Raw genomic sequence first — 20,493 nt, 5'->3', positions numbered from 1 at the left:
TTTCCATTTTATGGCTTTCATTATGTGTATAAAATTGATCTCGGCTCAGCTTTTGGGAGTGTGCACGTTTTCATCAGAAACATTTTAGCGTTCAGAGTAACGAAAGAACTAAAATGAATATAAATAAAATATTGTGATAAAGGTTTAGTGATGTCATATCAGTCTACACACGTATGCCGTCTTTAGCATAGCAACACTGTCCTGATATAATCCTCTTTTCTCAATTTCCATCCCTCTGACACTTTCGCCCACATCCTCCGATGACCTGGGTTTATTGATGATAATAAAACTGCTTTATGAATTCATCAATACTCCATTTCAGCTTTTAAACCACCAGCACACTTTCGGCATGCTGCTGAAGCAGAGGCTTTGTGGAAACGATGGCCATGGCAGTTTATGGACAGCGATGTTTCCTATTTGTATTTATAAACATATTCATTGCAGTTCTTCATTGTTGCTATAAAACAGATTCAATATATTAAAAACGTTAAGGAATAACAAATAAACCACTGATGCACTTAGAAATATGTTGATTATTCGTACCTTGTCACTCGTTTTTAGTCATTAAATGAAGCACAAAAAACAAAAGAGCACCGGCATTTCAAATACAAGGACAGGTCTACTTCTCCTTCAAAATAAATCTTCAGATTGAGTCTATAACCTGCACAGTTGCTCAGAACACAATTAAAAATTTACAATTCTAGATGACTTCATGACTTATTTAACTGAGGACCTATTTACCAAAACATGACATGTATGCCACTTAGCAAAACATCAGCGTCGGGACCTGGCGATGCGTTCCAAAAGCATCATATTACAGAAAATCTATTACAATTGTTTTAAAGTTCAATTTATGTTTATTGTGATGGAGTTATTTTTGGAATCTAAATGTTCCCTGATGTAATTACTGTCTACGTGAGGGACATACAGGCAGCGTTCTCTAAATGATTTATAGATCAATGCTGACTCAGATTTAAAAGGTAAAGTGCAGGTTATTTAGTTAAATTTTTACTTTACATTTTGCATTAATTATTTTACATAAATATTTTTTTTTTTGTAGAACAAATCATCTGAGTTTCCATAATAAAGAAGTCCAGCCCAACCTTCCTCCATATTTTTCATATAAAGTGCACGGTCTGGAGTGTGGCATTCCATTATATACCACAGCATGCTTTGTATTATTGTTAAAATAATTTATGTGATCTTTAACAGCATCCAATTTTTATTGTGTACTAAAATTATGTATTTTTAGATAAGTTTTAAAGACCTTTGATCAATATTTTTTATATATTATTCTATATTAACTTATTCAAAGTTGACCAGCTGAGCTGAAATAACCACACACTGGCCAAGCTCTCTGACACGGCAGAACTGTATTATATAACTGAATCACAATTTGGGACTTGTCGAACATATCAAGCACACACACAAGCACACACTTACAAGACTTTTCCTAGTGTCCGGGATGGCAGACACGTCGACCGGCCCTCTCTCCACAACGTTAACGAAGCGAGCCTCGGCCACCGCAATGGCACAAATCACATGCACCCACCTGCACACAGCGCACACAGCATTTACTCACCAAGCAGCCTTTTAATGAAATGTACAGCATGTATTCAATCAGACAGGACATGATACAGTGCTGGCAATAATCCAGATGTCAAACTCTCCCTTAAATACACTGTGCCTTGTATTTTATCCTTTAGTAAAATTGTAAGTAAAAACAAACAACAAATAAGGCCAAATGTTTTGTATTTAGTCATAGACAAAGACACGTTGAAGAGTGTAGAGTTAACTGTATATAGAACAGTGTATTATATACAGTATACACTACATTCTTAAATATTTATGGACATCTGACCATTACACCCATACATGCTTGTTGAGCAGCCCCCTTCTGAAACCACGGGCACTGACTTTGAGAGTCTGTCCCCTCTTGTCTGAAAAAGGACAATCTTCTGTGGCGTTCTGTATCCATTCAACCACAAGAGAATTAACGAGCTCGGCTACTGACGTCAGGGGAGGACACCTGGTATGAAGTTGGCATTCCAATTCATGCAAAAAATGTTGAGGGAATGAGGTCAGGGCTCGGTGCAGGCCACTCAAGCTCTTTCACACCGACTTTGGCAAACCATATCTTTCTGACGCTTGTTTTGTGTACATGGGCTTTGTCATGCTGGAACAAGCATATATTTATTTCTACATAATACACATTTTCCATGCTATTTCGAGTGCTTCCAATTTTAGGATATCCTATTGGGAGAGGTCCACATATGGATGTGATGCTCAGCTGTTCATGTACTTATAGCCAGATATAGTAATTGACTAAGTATGATTTAGACTGATATAGAGTATGGCACTGCCCTTTAGACTATTAGCGTCTCTTACTTAGTATGTATAGCAAGTGCTAAAATAAAGAAGCAAATTACGCTATTACTGTCATTCAGCATAGAGATACATCAGTTTAACAAAATGAAGACTTTAGTCTAGACTTATTAAAGAGCAGCTTCAATACAGCATGAGTTATAGTACGGTACCTGTTATCTGTGGTCATCTTCAAAGCCCCTCCTCTGAGATTACATAAACAACATGCCTGTAAAACCACACATGCATAGTTTAACAAGCATCTATACAATAGTAATGAAGAGTGTGTCTGTGTATATATGTGTGTGCGCGCCTTACCGCTGTCCAGGCCACTGTGGAACAGCGAGAACACATCCAGCTTTCACGTGGAGTGTCAGGCTTAACGCCATAGCAACCTAGAGAAAGAGACAGACAGAGGGAAAGAGACAACGAGAGACAGACAGAGGAAGAGACGTTATCGACATTTCTTTTTTATGTTCTTCTGCATTGTTACTGAACAAGCATGCCAATAAAGCACACCTTAAATCTGAACGACAGACCGAGAAAGAGACAGGCAGTAAATTATCCAACACACATCAGTGCCATAAAGTTTATAATGTATTTTATAGTTCATCATCAGCTTCCATATTGTATTTTCTACAGATTTTTATAAGACTTGTGTCTCTAGCAGCTACTGCACCTTAATCAGTTTTAATGCATTCTGATGTAAACATGTATCTTATGCAAGTCTATTTGCATGTAACCATGACAACAACCCTTATCTGGGGTCTAAATTAGCACTTTGCTATTAGACTAATAACTTCAATTATGCAGAAAGATAAAAGTTATAGGCTATGGTGTAAGGAAAGGTTTTTAATTAAAAGCGACAAAACCGCATACTAAATAAAAACCCTGCTATTATAGAGTTTATAGGTTTATACACTTATAGAGAAGCCTCCTTATAATAGCAGTGGTGGCTAAAAGTATTCAGACAAAAGTAAAATTAAATATTTTAATGATGCTCTCATTTTTTTTTTAATGACTGTAATTTGTAATTTCATGCAATTAAATTGTTATACAACAAATCAATATGTAGTACAGTATGTAGTCCTTTATTTTTCAAAATCTGCTGGTTCTGGTTAATCAGAGTCCAAAAGTCAACTGCAGTACTCTCATCACTCCCTTAATCTGTGTCAGTACTCTCATTACTCCCTTAATCTGTGTCAGTACTCTCCTTACTCCCTTAATCTGTGTCAGTACTCTCATCACTCCCTTAATCTGTGTCAGTACTCTCATCACTCCCTTAATCTGTGTCAGTACTCTCATCACTCCCTTAATCTGTGTCAGTACTCTCATCACTCCCTTAATCTGTGTCAGTACTCTCATTACTCCCTTAATCTGTGTCAGTACTCTCATTACTCCCTTAATCTGTGTCAGTACTCTCATTACTCCCTTAATCTGTGTCAGTACTCTCCTTACTCCCTTAATCTGTGTCAGTACTCTCATTACTCCCTTAATCTGTGTCAGTACTCTCCTTACTCCCTTGATCTGTGTCAGTACTCTCCTTACTCCCTTAATCTGTGTCAGTACTCTCCTTACTCCCTTAATCTGTGTCAGTACTCTCCTTACTCCCTTAATCTGTGTCAGTACTCTCATCACTCCCTTAATCTGTGTCAGTACTCTCATTACTCCCTTAATCTGTGTCAGTACTCTCATCACTCCCTTAATCTGTGTCAGTACTCTCATCACTCCCTTAATCTGTGTCAGTACTCTCATTACTCCCTTAATCTGTGTCTGCTTGATTGCTTCCTGAAGATCATGTACAGAAATGTGCCACAGAAGTTCACTTCAGAATTCTCTAGTTTTAGCCATTTTTGTAAAAATAAATAAATAAATAAAAAATTTAGTCTGATTAGTCTCAGTTTTTTTTTGATGGCCACACAGCTCTTTAGTTCCAATCCCATGAGTTCTCATCACATCGAGTGTTTATTAGAAAATGTAAAAGCATTTTTATAAGCAGCTTTTTCTTACTAAGCAACATCAAGTGTTTAAGTGATCTCCAGTCATGTTTTTTGTCTGACAAAGTTGTCAGTTCAGCACCATGAGTCCAGGTTTTGATAATTTGTTGCCGTGTTCTTAACCCAGTTCATGTCATTAAAAACTTCTTAGTTGTTTTCTGTGCTTGATACAGCCAACATTCAGAATTTGTATTATTATTTGAGACATATCCTTGGCCCATAACAACTTCTAATTTATTTGTATTTTTTATTTATTTTTTGTTTGATCTGCTGATTCTAATTTTGGGCATACACAATTAATTTTGTAACCTTTCTTTACACTATTTTTTTTTAAACTGCCGCTTTGTTAGGGGGTTGGGAGAAAACCACTAACCAGGTAAAAAGACCGTTGATTCGTGTTTATGTAAGTATGCCATCCCTCCTATTCTACATCTTTAACTTGTATAGTAAATGCTGGACCAGGAGCAGTGATGTAAATCTTTACAGCCCAGCTGAACATTCTGAACATTCCCATCAACTGTGTGTGTGTGTGTGTGTGTGTGTGTGTGTGTGTGTGTGTGTGTGTGTGTGTTTAAAGGCTTGTTCAGTTTTTTTGTAAATTCATGCTGACTGCACCACAACAACTTTCAGTTAGGACTGCAGAAAGCAATCATATAGCAGCATCACCTCACTGAGCAACCCTCACACACACACCCCCACCCACAAGCACACACGCGCGCACACACACGCACACACCTCCTAATTGGCTACGCAGCTTACGTTCAGCCTGAGCAGAGGAGAGAGGCACAAACTAAACAAACCCTTTTTTTCCACTTTTTCACACCACCCACCCCGAAACTTTGCAGAAGCAGAATGTTTTTTCAAAGCAAACACAGACTCTTGAGGTTCAGGCCATGCAGAAGGAAATTGGCTAGGATTATTTGATTGACAGCGTGGTGTTGAGACGAAGATGAGGACTAGGCGCAAGAGAAAGATGAGAGGGAGAAAAAAAATGATTAAGATAAGGGAGCAGTGGAGGAAGAGCAGGCTCTAGTGGAATCATGCTGCAGAGCTCACATCAGGCAACTACTAGGCAAGTATTATTATACTGCAATTAATTTATTCTGCCTCTTCTTATTATTATATCCCACTTTTTTTTGTGAAAACTGCAGGTCGTTCAGATGGATCCTCCATGAGGTGGGCTATTGCTTTTCTAAGGAATTGGAAATCTTGCTGATAGAAAATAATTAAGCACTTTCTAAATGGCCCAAAACTTCCATTCCAAAACTCCATTTCAGGTCCATGTAAGGCCAGAGTGGGCACAGACTAATCCCCCCCCTAAAAATACCCTTCTATATATCTCTGACTGATACTAGCTCAATTTTGCACAAACCCCTAAAAGATATGGAGAAGATTGATGAAACCGTTTGGAAGCAATCAAGCATTGTTTGGGACCTGACAAATGCCGGATTTTGTCACAGGAATGAATGCATTTCCAACTGTGGCTGATTTTCAGCAAAATACACTTTTGGACCAATTTGGAAAAAACTGCCATCCTGTGCTCAATTTTTGAAATACACACATGTGAAAAAGCCTTTTCTCTCAAACAATGCAAAGCTCTAGCACCCAAAGCTCCTCTGGTACAGCGACGCTGGCTTTAAAGTTTATGCAGATACACTTTCTGTACCTGTGAGATTCGAAATGCATGAGGGAGGGGTGGCTGCAGCGAGTGGTCTATACAACAACCCCTCAACACACACACACCCTAAAATCACAGGCATTATACAAACTCGTATCTTTGTAACCACACATGGCTAAAAGCTAATTTCAGTATTTTGCTCAGGAAAAGTGGTGTGCCATTGTGCAATTTCTCTAGGAACTGTACCCAAATGTTGATGGGAACCAGGGACTGCCCAGTAAGATATCAGTGTGAGGGATACATGAACTGCCACACAAAAGTGAAGTAACTGGGACTAGCTTCATCAAATCTTTAACCTAGAACATGGATTTTTATTTAATTTTATGGGCTGGATTTAACTCTTCAACAGATAACCATATATTTGATACTTCTGCTTTTAGTGAATTCCAACATATTGCATTGCACATGGCAGAAAACTCATGGGGGTGTACTTTTTGAAAAATAATTAACATTGAACCAATATCCTCATGACTGCAGCCCACAGCCTGTTTACTACAGAACTATAGGAAAGTCAATGAGAAACACTGCTGTAGGGTTGGACAGAATGCTGTGTAATAAATTTTGTGTGTGTGTGTGTGTGTGTGTGCACTCACTAGCATGGACCTGCAGGTTGCAGCAGGTGCAGCTGAGCAGTGTGCTTGTCTCGGCAATGGAGGGAAGCGGCTCAGTGTTCGCTGTACCTGCACTGAAACACATCTCGGGCACGAGCGGCCGAGTCTGTTCACCACAACGAGACATGGAAATGCTGGCGGCGTCGGCAACAGTGCTGTCCTTTTGGGGCTACAAACAAAACACACACACACACACACACACACACACACACACACACACACAGGTGAGTGACTGGGAGACTGAAAATCATTACAGACCAAGTACTACTTCTTCTTTGTCTTTCAGGTGTTCCCTTTCAGGGGTCGCCACAGCGAATCATCTGCCTCCATTTAACCTTTTCCTCTGCATCCTCTTCTCTCACGCCAACTAACTTCATGTCCTTTCTCACTGCATCCATAAATCTCCTCTTTGGTCTTCCTCTAGACCTCCTGCCTGGCAGTTCCAACCTCAGCATCCTTCTACCAATATATTCACCATCTCTCCTCTGAACATGTCCAAACTCCTCAATCTGGCCTCTCTGACTCTGACACACCAAGTACACACCATACTATATTAACAAAGAGGACAACATACATTTTGTTCATTTATAGTTGCATTTAATGTTGTCGAGCATATGACTGTCTAACATTTATTGCTACTGCATGCTGCATCTTTGTAAGAACAGCAGATAACATCTGTACATGAGATGAACATCAAGATGGTTTAAGGAATTTTTGTCTATCTGGTTGTGCATTCGTCTCGTAAAAACTACTAAACTAATTTTAATGGAATTTTCACACATGTATTTGGTTAAGCTTGAGGTAACATATACTGTAGGCTTTGTTTCATCGCAAACGGCCCATAGAAAAATCATTGGACATGCCATTGCTTATTGCTTATAGCGGATTAAATATGTGCTTATGATCTTCACAGTAACATGTAAAAATTTTAGGTCACAGCAGGCACTGAACATTTTTTAAATGTACTTTTTTAATAAATGTGCAATTAAATTTCCAGAAAACAAAGTCACGGTCTCATCTGGTATTACCATATATGTATTACTTGCTGAAATGCTACCTAGCTTTTGTTAGTATGCGACATGCCTAATCACATACTCAAACAATGATAAACAAGTTTCTAGAAATGGAAGATGTCTATGATGTAGATTTAATTGTGTCGGGTTGAAGTCTTATTATTTTGATCTCTCGTGAAATGAATAGTATAACTCGGCCCCGCACACTTTTTTCGGTGAAGTAATGAGGTGTTACCTGTGAGTAAGGGCAGAACATCATACAGACAGCACAGTGTGGCTCCAGTGTTGCCATGCCAGCATTAAACTGCTTCTCTGCCACAAAGTCGGGTGAAAGGGTTTGCCACAAGGGACACTGATCCTGCTTCTTTGCTTCCTGCTCCACTGCACCGCCTACTGACAGCCCTGAGTACATCTCTGTGAAGAACCCAACACAATGAAAGACACACACACACACGGTTAAAACAACTACTTTCTTCCTATTCTTGTCTTTCCTACAGCCACATACTCTAATACCAGAGTTGCTAAATACAACCTTTCCAATGTTTTGGTGATAAAAGCAGCAGTGTCATACTGGCATATCCTTTAAGTAAGTGAGGACGAATACAGCCTAAACCCCAACTACGTGCTCCTTGTATTCCTCTCATTATAATCCTCATGAGTCCCTGTCTTTTTCTCTTCTCATTGCCTTTCTGTCTGTTTGGCAGAGACACTGAGCTGATGCTGCTCTGCTGCAGGCTCAAAGTGACTTTGAAAGTAGGTAAGCACTAGTCGTGATCTTCAGATCGATAAGTGTCAGTCTGAGCAGAAGGGGAAAAAAAGGCACAGATGGTGACATAAGCTGTGCTTTGTTCCAAAGCCCTTATTAGCTGTATCCTTTAAAAGTTCCTGTTTTATTGGGCAGTGTTTTGGCTGACGGGAATCCCTGGCTTGTATCATGCTCGGGCCATTTAACAAGATCATGAGTGGAAGCCCAGACACCACCAACATGCCACTGGTGGGACCTTCAACAACATCTTAACCCTTTGTGCACTGTCCCATGCCCCATCCAGCACTCTAGTGCTAGATTTAAACCAAATTGAACACACACGAAGAATTTCAATACTCTAGTTGTACTGAACACTTAAAGAAAAAGAAAAAAAAAAAAAGCAAAGTAAAATATAAAAAGCTTATCTTCATACTTTTGAGTTTGCAAAACAAGCAAATCATATCAGTGATGATTTGGTGACTATAAACACTGGTTTAGAAGCATTCAGCAATGATGCAATGTAGAGTGACCCACCCTCGTCGCTGGAAGCCTCCTGTTTGACAATGAAAGTCGGGGTGCGCATGGGTGGTTTGCTGAATGGATGTCTACGACTCTTCTTCACCTCCACCTTCATCTTCATCTTCGGGTAGGAGTTGGTCTGCAAATGAATAAAGGGGAAAAAAAACACATGTTCAAATACACATGCTAGGACCCAGAAATGATCCTCTCACCACCACCATTCACAGTTTAGCTTTTTTATGTTCTAGTGTGCAGTGCATTCTCTAAACATAGGATATTTTTGGACCAAATAACTCTGCTTGGAAAGCGTTAAAGAAAATCTCCATGTTGACTTGAACAAGTCTTTTTTTATCCCCATGGCACCCTTCTATTCTTTCTCTTTAGCTTTGTCCCTTTTTGTACTGGGGGTCGCAACATCTAATTATTTGATCTGCAAGATCTGGCACAGGTTTTAAACAGGATCCCATTCCTGTGGCAACTCTTCCATTTTGGGGTTGTATGGGACGTAGAGTTAAGTGGCGACCTGGTGGTGGCGGAGCTCGAACCCCTGACCAACCTGTCAGTAAAACAGAGCCAGTACTGACCCTTGGTATCTTTCCAATCACCAACACTAAAACCTCATTTCAACTGTGATGCATACTCAAAAGAGTTGCTGTTTTACAATCACCGAGAAAATAAATTGTGTATTGCAACATGAATTTACAGGGGAATATGTTGATAATGCATAACCTGAAGCTAAATAGAAACTGGAAAATGCAGCAAGGAAATGAACATTTAAGTCCAGGTAGCATAAATCACTCCTACAGGCTTGGTCTTCGAGATTACTTTTTGATAACTGATGGAATGAAATGAAATTTTCCAATAGTGGACATGCCTTTGCAAAAAAAAAAAAAAAGGTGTTTTTTAACAGAACAGGACCTCTAACAAATTTCTTTCTGCTGTTCACTTGCTTTTCTACAATGTTCATTATGGCTGTTATGCATATCATGTAAACAATATTGAACCCTACAAACAAGCAAGTATCAAACCTGTCTTTGTTAAATTAAAAAAAAAACTTTTATGGACACATACTGTACGAGCGGCATAAACCTGACAAATGATTCAAAAACTCTGCTAACCTGTAAGCTGGTATCTGAGCTGTTGAGCACTGTGCCTCCATTACTCTCACCCTCGTTCGCCTTGGACAATTTGTAATTTTTGAACGCCTCCTGAAAGCCGTCCTCCTCAGGCGATTTAACCTGTTTCTTCTTCTTCTTCTTTTTTTGCTCATCTTCTTCTGCCTGCTTGGGCTCCTTTTTGACTTCAGGCTGCTGGGAGGTTGCTGGCGCAGGACAGAAAGAAAAGACAGTCAGCAAATTCATATCAGAAGATTTGAAAACCTACAGACGTGGCTGAGAGGCAGGGGATTCAGAGGTACATTCGTGCTTAGTTTTTAAACAAAGTTGAGCTTCTTGTCATTAGTAAGCAGTTTTGAGGGAAATATAGTAAATCACTTTTATAAAATAGGTACATAAAAACAAACACAAAAGTCCTGGAGGTAATATCTGAAACATTTTCATTGCCATTCGACATCTCAAAGAATCCTCGTCTCAGCAGGGAAAGAAATAAAACATTCACTTCTGAACTTGAATTACTCAGAGTCAAAAATATACTACAATTTCATTAAGAAATAAAACACTGATGGTGTGTTCTTAAAGGAAAGTAATCAGTGAATGCTGGGAAGTTACTGTTACCACTGTTTATCAGATTGGTTATTTTCCAATAACATGATAACAGAATATGCCAAAGCCATGCTGATATCCAGTAATACAGCACAACCTTGGGTGTGATATTGTTTTTATATAATACTTCCACTAAGAAAATATATTATTTAACCGGTTCAGCCATTATTTTCTTTAACCAGTTAATTTGCTCTGGTTTTGAGGTTGAATCCCAAATAGCATTAAATTGAAAAATATGCACTGTGTGGGGTGGTATAAAATAAATTTACACACACACACGCACCAATTAGGTGTCCTTAATCACCAAGGTTGGAGAACGATTTGTAATTTAGAATTGTGTTAGGAGCTAGTTAGCTTTGTAGCAATAAACAGTAACACAGTTATTAGAATTTATTAATTATTAGCAATTATTAAGCAGTCAATTAAAATTTTTTATGAAAACATTATCAGATGTCTTCTTGACAAACGTGTTACCATACATTATTAGCACTCATGGAATACGAGTTACTCATTCTGTTGTAACTGTTGTATAATTCCTTTTATACTGCAATAACTATTATTTATAAAATAAAATAAAAATAAAAAACAGTTGTGGGATGGCTGTGTTGTTCGATGAATCACTTTCATTATTTTGAAGTCAAAAGCCAAGAAAGCCATGTTTTTTTAAGAGTAACAACTGTTATCTTTCGCCTTTGGGAAAAAATCAGTTACATCAAGTTGAATAAATGTCTCCGTACAGACAAATACAGAACCTGGGCAGTCTACGGGTTCTGCACCTAGCAATTTGCTGCAAATCAAGCATGCTGCTGTTCACCTCCTTCTCGGATTGCAGCCTCCTGTTCCTCCCTCTCAAGTGCCTCCAGAGTAAGCATGGCCTCTCTGGTCATCTTCTCCTCCCTCTGCTGCTTCCTCTCGGCCTCCTTCTCCTCCAGCCGCTTCTGATAATCATCCAGGTCCAGGTCAATTCCCTCGTCAGACAGCAACTTTAGTTCCTCAGGCTTTAGTCGGCGCACCTGCTTTATTTTCTGCTGAACTCTGTGTTCACAGAGACACATGTGTATTAATGTACAGTAAGCCAAGCTCTGGCCTTTCCATTCCCAGCAGTGCTTGTAAAATAATAAAGAATTAGCCTAGTCGGCTACTGGACATTCAGACATAATCAGAATTATTCACAAACATGGTGATTGTGACAATTCTTCTAACCTGCGAATCTGTTTCTCCTTATAGGTCACTCTGTTTTTCCTCCAGTACTCCAGTTCAGGGCTGGTCAGTGTGGTGGGCCTTTGGTGGTCCAGGATGGGCGTGTCCTTGCCTTTCTTCCACAGTTCGTAGCGGTCCGGCTGCAAGCAGCGTACGAACACGTCCATGGAGATCTTCACCATGTCCTTCCGACACGTGCACTACCACAGGGGAGGGGGGGAGAAAAGCAACCAGTTAATAAATAAGCTATTTATAATACCTTTTTCAAATCTCAAGTTAGCTTGGACAAAATTCAAGGGTGCATGACCAAGAAAACAAAGTTTTACTAATAATATAAAAAAATGTAATGGTTATTGAAAAATAAGTAGAAATGCTTTACAGTGAGCCTATAATCTTCAGATTTTAATTTACTTAAATACATTTTATAGTTTTTTTTCCCTTGATAAAATTAAAGAAATTAAATACCAATATCAATACAAAACTGAAAAAATATTTACATAATAAATAAGGAAGCAGAACTTTGGTGACAAAATTTATGCAGAAAAAGGAAAGAAAGAACGAACGTCGTGTCCACTCAGGTTTTATGCAGGGGATAATGTCAAAAAAAAAGCAGAAGCATCATGATTGCCTTTAAAGATGCAACTGTTTGCGTTTATTAAATGTCTATGGATGATTTCAGATCTGATTTAGCTCCATCCACCAGCAACAGCATTGGGGAAGCAATATTCAGAGCTGCTTTAGGCCATCTTGTGCATTTTCACAACATAAGCCTGCTTATCTAGAGCACTTGCTTATCAAGGAAGCATACTGTAGATATTATTAGGTCTTTTTGAACTTCCTTACATTCTAAAAGGATTACCTTTGGAAAAGTGTAAGTACCCTGCTTTAGATGGTTATCAACTCAGGTTTCTCATGAGCTGTCTCTTTTGGAAGGGTAAAATTTTTAGTAGAAATCCAGTCGAAAGAGTTGAAGAAATGTCCCGTCCTGACAGGGTCATTGTCACGACAGAGTACCCATTTCCTTCCCAGTCCCTACCACCACCTGACCGGTTTCCGTCCAGTTAGTATTTCACCCTGAAAATATTGGCTTTAGTGACTGGGTTCTATCCTGTTAAGACTCCAAACAGTTCTGCATATTCATTTATGAAGTTTGCCATTTTTTACTTGGAATTGTCCCGAAGTTCCTTAACAGAAACAGCCTTTGTAAGAGGTGACTATTTTACCTCCTAAAATATAAATAAAAACTAACCTCACCTTAAAGACATGTTTAATGGAGCATCACCCGAGTCAATAAGTGTGTCAAGAGTAATTTGTGAAAAACTTTGAAATTCTTTCTTCGCATATCCCAGCATAGTGGGGGTCAGAGCTCAGGATCAGCCATGATGTGAACCAGACAGGGTTAAGGGCCTTGCTCAAAGCCCCACAAAACCTGGTGGAGCTGTGGCTTGAACTGCCGACCTTCCAATCAGTAATTCAGTGGCTTAACCCTTTGAGCTGCCACTGCCCTCCATGACTGACTTTCTAGAAAACACCACACCAACTTTCAACTCTTCTTACTTCACTCTTTGTGCAAAGTGTACTAGCGATTTCACTGATGCTTAAAAAAACCTGGATGTGCATCATTTTGAATAATCGATACAAAAACAGTAGTCTCCATTTTCAGTGATTGATTTAACCACTTTTCCAACATTAGTCTTTGCTGGCAGTTGTTTTCTGTGTGCTAAATCAGAATACGAGTGTGTGATTACCAAACGGGGAAAAAATAAAAATAAAAGGAAGCGAGAGAGCGTGAAACAGCACGAAAGGGAAAGAGAGATGAAATAAAACTAAATTTCGTAGAAGTGTCTGTCCTCTATATTACATCTTGTTGTACTTTCTCCCCATTATGAGAACCTTGTGTTAAATTACGGGAAACATTTCCCTGCAAAGCGACAGGCAGCAATACTGAAGTGAACAGCTCTATATACACCCTGGTGTGTGTGTGTGTGTGTGTGTGTGTGTGTGTGTGTGTGTGTGTGTATGTGTGTGCTTCGCCTTAATAACCATAACAACAAGCACTAGCCGCAAAGCAATAACACTACACCTCCTGTGTAGTGCTCACTGGAGTCCTGTATTTTTCTGCTGAGCTGAGGGCAGAAAAAGAGGGGAAAATGGGGGGTGGGTGGGGATGCTTTTGAAGGAATCAGGAACACCTACGATCATCATGCGAGAACTGCCTCCATTTGAAAGACTGCAAGTGTATAAATATTTGGTGGAGGTTGCTTAGAGATGAGCAGAGGCATTGTGTTTCCTTTTAAAGATGATAAGTCTGTAGACAAGGCAACTTTCAGTGCTTATTTAGCTCTATGCATAAGAAACAGCAATGGCAAAGCAAGGCTCAGGCTGTTTTAAGCTGTCTGGTGCATTTTCATAGCATCAGCCTGCTTATCCAGAGCAGCAGGGTCTCATAAAAATGTCCTCAGTAATGCCAATCATTTAGGGATTGTGCATCACTGGGTGGGTGTATGGATGGCAATTTTTAATCAGCCCAGACATGAGGTCACAAAGCTATTTTGATCGTGTAAAACTAATGCCAATTGAAGAATGCAGGAGTTTCCAAAATGCGGTATTGCTACAGTGATCGTTCTACAATGAGCACACTACATGTCCGACTGCAGACGAGACCCACACATGACGCAATCTTTCACCCAGACAAGTCATTCTGATCTCCAAATCTAGCATTCCCATGAAAAAAAATGTTTGTGGTTGTGTCCTGTTGGGTTTTTTTTCTCGACGCAAGACACAGACGGCAACGATTATCTGTTCTGCAACATGCAGCAATTTCTCAACAACTTCAGAGAAGAGGAATCCGTCATCACAGACATGGTTATTGTGGATAAAACTGTGTAATGTTCATTCAGCATAAGCCATTATGAGGACGGTGGATGTCATGCATCCTTTTACTCGCACAGCGGTTGGCATTATAAACACACTGATGGCTACCTCGATGTCTATGAATCACTATCCTATCCCGGCATGCTGTAGCTTCTAATTGTCCTCAGACATAATTACAGTGGCTTATCGCCCTAAGTCAACACGACCTTCACGTTGTATCTCTTAACACTGCTTTCTTGTGTACTGAGCGGAAACCATTTATGGGGGATTTTTTTCCCCAATCATTTCCTGTATGTGTGGATGTGCATGTGGCCCTACAGCCTGACTTTAAAAAGGCTCCACTAATGAGCTCCTTCATTAAGCGCACACAGAGGAAAATCCTGCAAAGTGAAATAATGATCGTCATTTCTTCTCCTGCTTACTGTAAAAGCGACAGCTGTGCAGCACTATTGGAGTGTGAGAAATGGAGAGATAAAGCTAAAGAGAGAGATGGTAGAATATGTACATGAATTTGCTGTTTTTTTTTTTATTTGCTGCTTTTCTTTGGGGTATTGCAAATATTATTCATCCATCCATGCATCAACACATCTGTTAAAAATTTCATTCATCCAACTATCTACCTGTCTGTGCAAGTACTCCTGCAATCATCCACGTGTCTATCCATCCAGCCATCTCTCTTCTTTACCCATCCATCATTATATCTTGACATAACTTTACTCATCTCTAATCAGAGATTAGATCAAAGATCTATCAACTAATCTGCTTACCATTCATCCATTTTCCTGAACTATCTATATATGCATTCATAATACACATTTAACTTGTTTATCCATGCATAAATTTCAACTTGGATAAGCTCCTCCAGGTTACACTTATTAGAATAATGCAACTGCTTACCAGCATTGCCATTTTGCCATAGTCAACCCAGCGGAGTGTGGCGAAGTTGGTGGACTCGGCACAGTTGAAGCCGTGGTTGAATCCTGCGTGGTAGCCGTACGGGAACGTGATCATGAACTCCCCTGCTTCCTGTGTAATCTGCAAAAGACAATATATTTATTTGGAAAAGTACACAAACTCAGAGTCACATATTATCTCTCCATCAGTCTTGTTCTCTCGCTCTCTCTCTCTCTGAGAAACCCTAACAAACACCCCCATACGAAAGAGTTTGAGAGCCAAAAGTTTGTTAAATATTAAGCTATTAAAATGAAATTACTTTGCATTTTTAATTAGTCTAAATTAGTACCATTCCAAGCTCCAAGCTGGTTAGACACATCTAATGAGCACCTCTTACATAACTGCAAACTTAAACAAAGAAAGATCACATTGAAGGATTTTTTAAGGATTTATTTGCGAATTATGGTGGAAAATAAGTATTTGGTCATCTAGTGTACAAGGAAGCTAAATTTCTGGCTCTCACAGACCCGTAACTTCTTTAAAAGGCTCCTCTGTCCTCCACTCGTTACCTGTATTAATGGCATCTGTCATCAGTATAAAAGACACCTGTTCACAACCTCAGTCACAAAACCCCAGAACCACACGGGGGACCTAGTGAATGACCTGCAGAGAGCTGGGACCAAAGTAACAAAGGCTACCATCAGTAACACACTGCGCCACCAGGGACTCAAATCCTGCAGTGCCAGACGTGTCCCCCTGATTAAGCCAGTACATGTCCCGACCCATCTAAAGATTGCTAGAGAGCATTTGGATGATCCAAAAGAGGATTGGAAGAATGTCATATGGTTAGATGAAACCAAAATTGGGGCTTTTTTTGTCGGGCTGAAGGACCCAGCCACGTTTCATCTTTGCACAATGATCCCAAACACACCGGCCAGGCAACGAAGGAGTGGCTTCAAGGCCCTGGAGTGGCCTAGCCAGAGTCCAGATCTCAACACCATAGAAAATCTTTGGAGGGAGTTGAAAGTCTGGGTTTCCCCCGCGACAGCCCCAAAACATCACTGCTCTAGAGGAGATCTGCATGGAGGAATGGGTCAAAATGCTTATTTTCCACCATAATTTGCAAATAAATTCCTTAAAAATCCCACAATGTAATTTTCAAGTTTTTTTCTTATTTTGTCTCTCATAGTTGAGGTATACCTGTGATGAAAAATTACAAGCCTCTTTCATCTGTTTAAGTGGGAGAACTTGCACAATTGTTGGCTGACTAAATACTATTTTACCCAACTGTATATGGCCAAAAGTATGTGGACCCACCTCTTAATTATCTAATGTTCAGCTGGTAGGCCATGAAAACTACTGTGTTGGCTGGAGAGGTGTAAAGCACATCACCAATGGACTCTGGAGCAGTGGAACCATGTTCTCTGGCGTGATTGATTGCACTTCATTAGTCATTGAGTCTGGTGCACAAATCTGGGTTTGGCACTTGCCAGAACAATGTTCAACATGTAGTACAAACAGTATCATTTGGTGAAGAAGAATGAATCATTTGGGGATTTTTCAGGGTTTTCTGGGCACAAAGCCCTGCCTGCAATCAACTGAGCAACTCTGGGATAAATGAGAAATGAAATTGGGAGCCAAGCCGCCTCATTCAACCCCAGTGCCTGATCATAAAAATGCTTTTTTTAATTAAATGCACAAAGACTTTTAAAAATATTACCATATTCCGTAAACTCCATATTAATGCCCATAGTTTGGGAATGGTATTTTCAACGGTTCAACATAAGGTGTGATGGTTATTTGCCCATATAGATTTGGCCACACGTTTTAGATTCTGGAAAGCATCAAACTGGACAAGCATTAATTATTTTTTCAAGATAGACTTGTACATTGTACCATACCCAGCATATTAGAATACAAAAAACTCCTGAGGCACATTAAGTAACTCCTGCTTCAGGAACCACTTAAAGGAGGTACTGAAAAGTGTGGTTAATAAATAAAAAAAAAAGAGGTGATCCGTCTCAAATTAAGTTGTAAAAGGACACAAAGCTGGTTTTCAATGCCATGAGCTCAGACAAAAAAAATTGTCTCGCCTTCTCCTCTGATTACTGCATTCTTTCTCCAAGTCGTCCATCTCTCCAGACCCATCCATCAATCTATACTTCAATTTCACTCTCCCTTCTTTCCACTGTTACTCTATTAATCTTTTACTTTTACTTTTTATTACTCTCTCCTACTCCTTAATCCCTCATTCATGCTTTCAATTTACATTTACATTTAGGCATTTGGCAGACGCTCTTATCCAGAGTGACTTACATTTTTATCTCATTATACATCTGAGCAGTTGAGGGATAAGGGCCTTGCTCAAGGGCCCAACAGTGGCAACTTGGTGGTTGTGGGGTTTGAACCTGGGATCTTCCGAACCGTAGTCTAATGCCTTAACCACTGAGCTACCCCTGGTCCAATTAGACCCCTTTCACGCACATTTTATTTTCTACCTTCTTTACTGCTTCTGCTTGTGCTCCCTGATAATTTCTCACTCTCCAGTCTCAATTTCTGTGACTCTGTATCTCCTTAACTTCCTGATTCCTTTTTCTTCTGGTACTTTTCTCTCTACTCCCCTGTTCACATCTTACAGTTTTCCCCTTCCCTTGTGGTCTTCATTTCTCACAAGCAGATTACTCCCACTCTTTCTCTCCATCCCTTTACTTCCTATGCCTCAATCTGTTCATCCTTCCCATCTATCTTGCACTCTTCTACCACTTGGTGTGCTGATCATTTTCTTAGTATTGCCTTCTCTATTGTTCACAATTTTCTACATATACATTGCTTCTATTGATCTCTCTATCATCTTCATTTTCACTCTATCCATTCCTCAACAGAGCATCTCCTCCATAAACCAATCACTCACTTTCCATTCCTTACTTTCTCTACTACTTCCAATATCCATCCCTTGCAGTTCACCTTCCTTCTCACTTCTCATTCCATTCTGCTTTCTCCATTGCTCTTTCAATACATAATTTCTACAGTCTACCCCTTGTCTTCTTTTCATCTGTCCTTACTTAGTCCTCTTGTAACTGCCTCAGATCCACAGTAAGTGTGACACAAAGAGTTAGCAAGCCTTGCAAAACTTGACAAAAATTGTGAGAGTCTCCCAGAGATGCCGCAGCTCTTCCACTAGCAACAAAGTTAGATGGATGTAATGTCAGGCATTTTCCACTCTTTAGTGCTCACCCAACTCATCAAGCAACTTCCGTCTATCATCAATAAAACCAATGGCGTCTGATCAGCTACACATCAGTGGAGAAGATCATCGTGCACCACTGAAGTTCAATCGCCAAGGCAAGTTTAATGTCTGCCGTTGCACTGGATGTGCAGGGCTAATGTCTCAAAATAAAAATAATTAGCACATTTTTAATGATCTGTTGGCTCATTTGCATATTTTCACATTTTATACAAACATACCATTTCATTAAATATAAAAAAAATGTTCATATTAATGCTAATGTGCAAATGACATCATAAACTAATTTGTATATTCATCAAATTTATGCCATTTGCAAGTGAGAAAGATTTTCTAAAGCCGCTCAAAATATAAAATTATAGATTCCAACTTATTTCTCATAGAACAAAGAAGACGAACCATACTGATCAGTGACTAGAGGGTTGTAAGGTTCCCTACAGACCCTGGCTGACTTTTCACAACAGTGTATACTCAGAAATTTGCATGCAGCATCTCCACTCTCTTTTCTCTCTCAGAGAGACACAGAAATTAAATGAATTGAAAGCATAATGAGCATATGAGCGTGTGTGTTTGCGCGTGCTCATCCGTTCTGCAGTGCTGAAGCATAAACAAGTGGTTCATTTTATCAGAGCAGATGAGTGGAGTGAAACCGTGTGGGGGTTTTTGGTGGGTAGAGGGGGTCAAAAGGATGGATTAGAAAGTTTTTGCAGCAGAGACACACACACACACATGCACGTTATGCACTTACATTAAATAGAAAGTAGTCTAATTTGTCAGAGAATGAGTGGCCTAACTGACACACACGCAGTGCATTCCTATAACATCTCATATCCACAAACTACTCGAAGGCTACATTCACACTACCAGACAGAAGGAACTCTATTTAAAATTTTTACCCTAATGTGACACATTTTTTATGGTAGTCTGAATACACAAATCTGATGTTTTTCAGTCCTAGATTGATGCGACAGAAATGAGAACTTTTTGCCTTTGCGCATGCGTAGGGCGCTGACATCATTAGTCAGCACCAGCAGCCAGAGATTTTATAGCAGTGTTTTACTGCTTTTGTTAAAACAATCCATTAAATGAACGAGTGGCCTCGCAGATATAAAGCATTTTACCCCAGATGATGTGAGAAGACATCAATGTGCGCAACTTGCTGTTTCAGAAGTTTACATTAGAGTCAGATAAAAGTTTAGAGTTAGATAAAAGTCACCTGCAATAATGAACGTGAACCGTCATTACGAGCAATTCCAATCCAAACAAAGAATCAGAATTGTGCAATGTAGCTTGTAATGTGAACACCAAAACCTTGTTGAACACAACAAGGGCAGAAATTCAGCTATACTGTATGTTTATAAGGAACATTCTGGATTTTTGTGTGCCCTCAGAAAACGTCTCTATTAAGCCCCATGATGTGGGGAGTGTTGTATTTTTTGGTGTGTGCTGGTGTATAAGAGACAATGTTAATGAAAACTGGTGTGCAAAAGCAAATGCTTGGACATGATACGATTCGATGATACGAATGCTGGTAAACAGCTGGGAATGCTACCTTAGAAACAATTAGGAAAGCTACAGTGCCACAGTAGAAGCTGGTGAACAATTAGGATAACTGTAAAAGATGAACACTGGT

The 20,493-nt window shown here is 39.5% G+C and overlaps 1 protein-coding gene across 1 annotated transcript in view; it reads right to left on the bottom strand.

Moving 5' to 3' along the window:
• The window catches only part of kdm4b (lysine (K)-specific demethylase 4B), a 52,922-nt gene that overhangs the window by 9,499 nt on the left and 22,930 nt on the right, over positions 1-20,493 (bottom strand). Inside the window, exons 8-17 of the mRNA XM_053513013.1 lie at positions 15,620-15,757; positions 11,852-12,048; positions 11,463-11,683; positions 10,046-10,248; positions 8,943-9,066; positions 7,899-8,077; positions 6,633-6,819; positions 2,683-2,759; positions 2,538-2,593; positions 1,444-1,552 (exon numbers count right to left, since the gene is read on the bottom strand). Of these exons, the coding sequence (XP_053368988.1) occupies positions 1,444-1,552; positions 2,538-2,593; positions 2,683-2,759; positions 6,633-6,819; positions 7,899-8,077; positions 8,943-9,066; positions 10,046-10,248; positions 11,463-11,683; positions 11,852-12,048; positions 15,620-15,757 (1,491 nt within the window). The remainder of the gene's footprint in view (positions 1-1,443; positions 1,553-2,537; positions 2,594-2,682; positions 2,760-6,632; positions 6,820-7,898; positions 8,078-8,942; positions 9,067-10,045; positions 10,249-11,462; positions 11,684-11,851; positions 12,049-15,619; positions 15,758-20,493) is intronic.

The sequence above is a fragment of the Clarias gariepinus genome, chromosome 15 (assembly GCF_024256425.1).
Source record: "Clarias gariepinus isolate MV-2021 ecotype Netherlands chromosome 15, CGAR_prim_01v2, whole genome shotgun sequence".
Lineage (NCBI taxonomy): Eukaryota > Metazoa > Chordata > Actinopteri > Siluriformes > Clariidae > Clarias > Clarias gariepinus.
This window is presented reverse-complemented; position numbering and strand designations above follow the sequence as displayed.